Source organism: Egretta garzetta, unplaced genomic scaffold, assembly GCF_000687185.1.
Source record: "Egretta garzetta isolate BGI_Z169 unplaced genomic scaffold, ASM68718v1 scaffold356, whole genome shotgun sequence".
In the NCBI taxonomy this organism is placed as follows: Eukaryota; Metazoa; Chordata; class Aves; order Pelecaniformes; family Ardeidae; genus Egretta; species Egretta garzetta.
The window spans coordinates 483,998-486,652 of record NW_009260019.1 but is presented as its reverse complement, the minus strand read 5'-3'; the positions used below and the strand labels follow the sequence as shown (position 1 = coordinate 486,652).

The 2,655-nt window shown below is 65.5% G+C and overlaps 1 protein-coding gene across 1 annotated transcript in view; it reads left to right on the top strand.

Annotated features, from left to right (window-relative positions):
- Nucleotides 1-2,651, top strand: part of CTSA (cathepsin A) — a gene marked incomplete at both ends in the record, with an annotated part of 2,846 nt that extends 195 nt beyond the window's left edge. The window contains 10 exons of the mRNA XM_009640674.2: nucleotides 59-214; nucleotides 582-673; nucleotides 971-1,055; nucleotides 1,193-1,284; nucleotides 1,505-1,583; nucleotides 1,730-1,878; nucleotides 1,952-2,027; nucleotides 2,135-2,224; nucleotides 2,373-2,474; nucleotides 2,631-2,651. Coding sequence (XP_009638969.2) covers nucleotides 59-214; nucleotides 582-673; nucleotides 971-1,055; nucleotides 1,193-1,284; nucleotides 1,505-1,583; nucleotides 1,730-1,878; nucleotides 1,952-2,027; nucleotides 2,135-2,224; nucleotides 2,373-2,474; nucleotides 2,631-2,651 — 942 coding nt within the window. The remainder of the gene's footprint in view (nucleotides 1-58; nucleotides 215-581; nucleotides 674-970; nucleotides 1,056-1,192; nucleotides 1,285-1,504; nucleotides 1,584-1,729; nucleotides 1,879-1,951; nucleotides 2,028-2,134; nucleotides 2,225-2,372; nucleotides 2,475-2,630) is intronic.
- Nucleotides 2,652-2,655: the final 4 nt, after the last annotated feature.

Sequence of the window (2,655 nt, the reverse complement as noted above, 5' to 3'; positions counted from 1 at the left end):
CCCCCCAGGCTCTGGGGGTCCTGCCTCCTGCCTGACCCTCGTGTCCTCCTGCCTGCAGGTCGCTCACAACAACTACCTGGCGCTGAAGGAGTTCCTCAGGCTCTTCCCCGAGTACTCCAAGAACGATCTCTTCCTCACTGGGGAGAGCTATGGGGGGGTCTACATCCCCACGCTGGCCGAGTGGGTGATGCAGGACCCCAGCCTCAACCTGAAGGTGAGCGCCTGGGCTCTGCCGCCAGCCTGGGCTGAGCTGGGGAGTGGAGGGCTTGGCACGGCCTCGCTGGGGCGCTCGAGCAGTTCCGAGGTGGGGACCGGCCGTGCAGCTGGCGTGTGGGGCCCCCTCCGGGGCGTAGGGCGGGTCTGGCCCCACGGCCTTTCATCTTCTCCTGGGGTGCTGGCAGTGGCTGCTGGCGGACGTGTCCGTCCCTGCCAAGTGGGGCCAGGGGAGCGTTCTCAGGCACCCCTGACCCTTCCTGTTCCCTGCGTGGAGTAAACAGTGCCGCATCTGCTTCCTGCCTGCTGCTGCGGCTGCCCTGTGGGGAGCTGGAACACAACAGAGTTGTTTTCTTCTTGCCTCGCAGGGAATCGCTGTGGGAAATGGCCTGTCCTCCTACGAGATCAATGACAACTCCCTGGTTTACTTTGCCTATTACCATGGCTTGCTGGGGACTGAGTAAGAGGAGGGGGAGCACTGCCGCTGGATGCGCTGTCCCTGTGCAAGCAGGATGGGGGCACGGCACGGGACGGGGCTGGCTGGGGTGGTGGTGCGCGGGACAAAGGAAGCTCCTGGCCTGACCTGGGCCAGCAGCCGGGCTGTGGAGGTGGCCCTTCATCCTGGGCAGCTCCCAGGGGCATGCGGGGCACCGGGCTGAGCCGCATGTGCTGCTGGGGAGGAAGGCTGCAGCCTCTGGCTTTGTGTCAGTGTTGCTGTCTGGGCAGTGCGGTCCAATCCCCTGGTCTCTGCCTGCAGGCTGTGGAAGGACTTGCAGGCCTTCTGCTGCTCCCAAGGGACGTGCAACTTCCACGACAACTCCAACCTGAACTGCACGCTCAAGGTGAGGGGAACCGGAGCCCCCGAGCGTGTGCCCAGTGCTGGTGTCTGTGAGCAGCACCCACCCGCCTGGCTCTGGGTGAGCCCATGGTCCCTCAAGCGCCTTGCTGAGTCCCAACCCCTTCTTGTGGCTCATTGCAGATGGAGGAGATGATTCAGATCGTAGAGGAGTCCGGCCTCAACATCTACAACCTCTATGCCCCGTGCGATGGCGGTGTCCCTGGGAGCATGAGGTGGGAGTGGCCCCGGGGAGATGGGTCTCTGGGCACGGGCTTGCTTTGGTTTTCAGCCTGTGGGGTCCTGGCTGGCAGAGGGACGTGGTGGGCTGGGCAGGGGATCCCTCTGGGACAGGCGGACCGTTCCTGGCTGCTGTCGAGGGCTCCCCCAGGGAGGACCCTGAGCCCTTGTTCCTCCAGAGCTTTCAGCATCTCCCCATGCTTGTTCTGGCTGCAGGTATGAGGGTGACTACCTCATCACACATGACCTGGGCAACTCCTTCATCCGGATGCCGATGAGGTTCTCCTGGCGGCAGGTGAGCCCGGGCACCCGTGCCACCAGGCTGCGAGCATCCTCTGCCCAGCCAGCAGTGCTGCCTGTGGGCAGGAGCAGGCAGAGAGCTGCTCCCATGGGGCAGCACCAGGTGCTGCTGTGGCAGGGACTCTCCCAACGCTCTCCCAGAACCTGTTCCGGATGCCGGTAGCCCGGAAGAAGGTCCGGATGGACCCTCCCTGCACAAACTCCACGGCCCCCAGGGTGTATCTGAACTCCCCGGAGGTGAGGAAGGCTCTCCACATCTGCCCCGAAGCCCCGGAGTGGCAGGTGTGCAGGTGAGCGAGCTCCGGGCGGGGAGGGACCGCCGTGACCCTGCGCAGCCGCGTGATGCCGACACTTCCTCTGCAGCTTCGAGGTGAACCGCAGCTACAAGCGCCTGTACATGCAGATGAACGACCAGTACCTGAAGCTGCTCGGAGCCACAGTGCGTGCAGGGGAACCCATCGGGCCCTGGGATCGGCTCTGCCAAACGCCTCCTGCCTGGCCAGGGCCGCTGCCCTGTGAAACGCTCACTCTCCTCCTGCCCTGCAGAAATACCGGATCCTGGTGTACAACGGAGACGTCGACATGGCCTGCAACTTCCTTGGAGACGAGTGGTTTGTGGACTCCCTGTGCCAGAAGGTAAATGGGCAGGGCCTGGGCCAGCCGGCCACCAGCTCCGAGCTGTGCAGTCGGCTGCGTGCCGGGGCTGGCTGCGGCGAGGGCACGGGCTGGGCTGGCCACGCGCCTCGGGCAGCCGGGGCACTGAGGGCGCTGCCGCCGGTCCCAGGTGCAGGTGGCTCGCCGGCCCTGGCTCTACTCTGAAGGAGGCGAGAACCAGATCGGGGGCTTCGTGAAGGAATTTACCAACATCGCCTTCCTCACCGTCAAGGTAGGGCTGAGGGGGCTCCAGGAGATGGGGACAGGGCTGCTGTCCGCAGCACAGGCAGGCACGCCAGGCACCAGTGCTGCGGTCAGAGCGCGGTGCTGGCCGGGCTGCGGGGAGCCCCACAGCCGGCACTGACCTGCTGCCGCCTGTTTCCCGCAGGGAGCTGGCCACATGGTGCCCACAG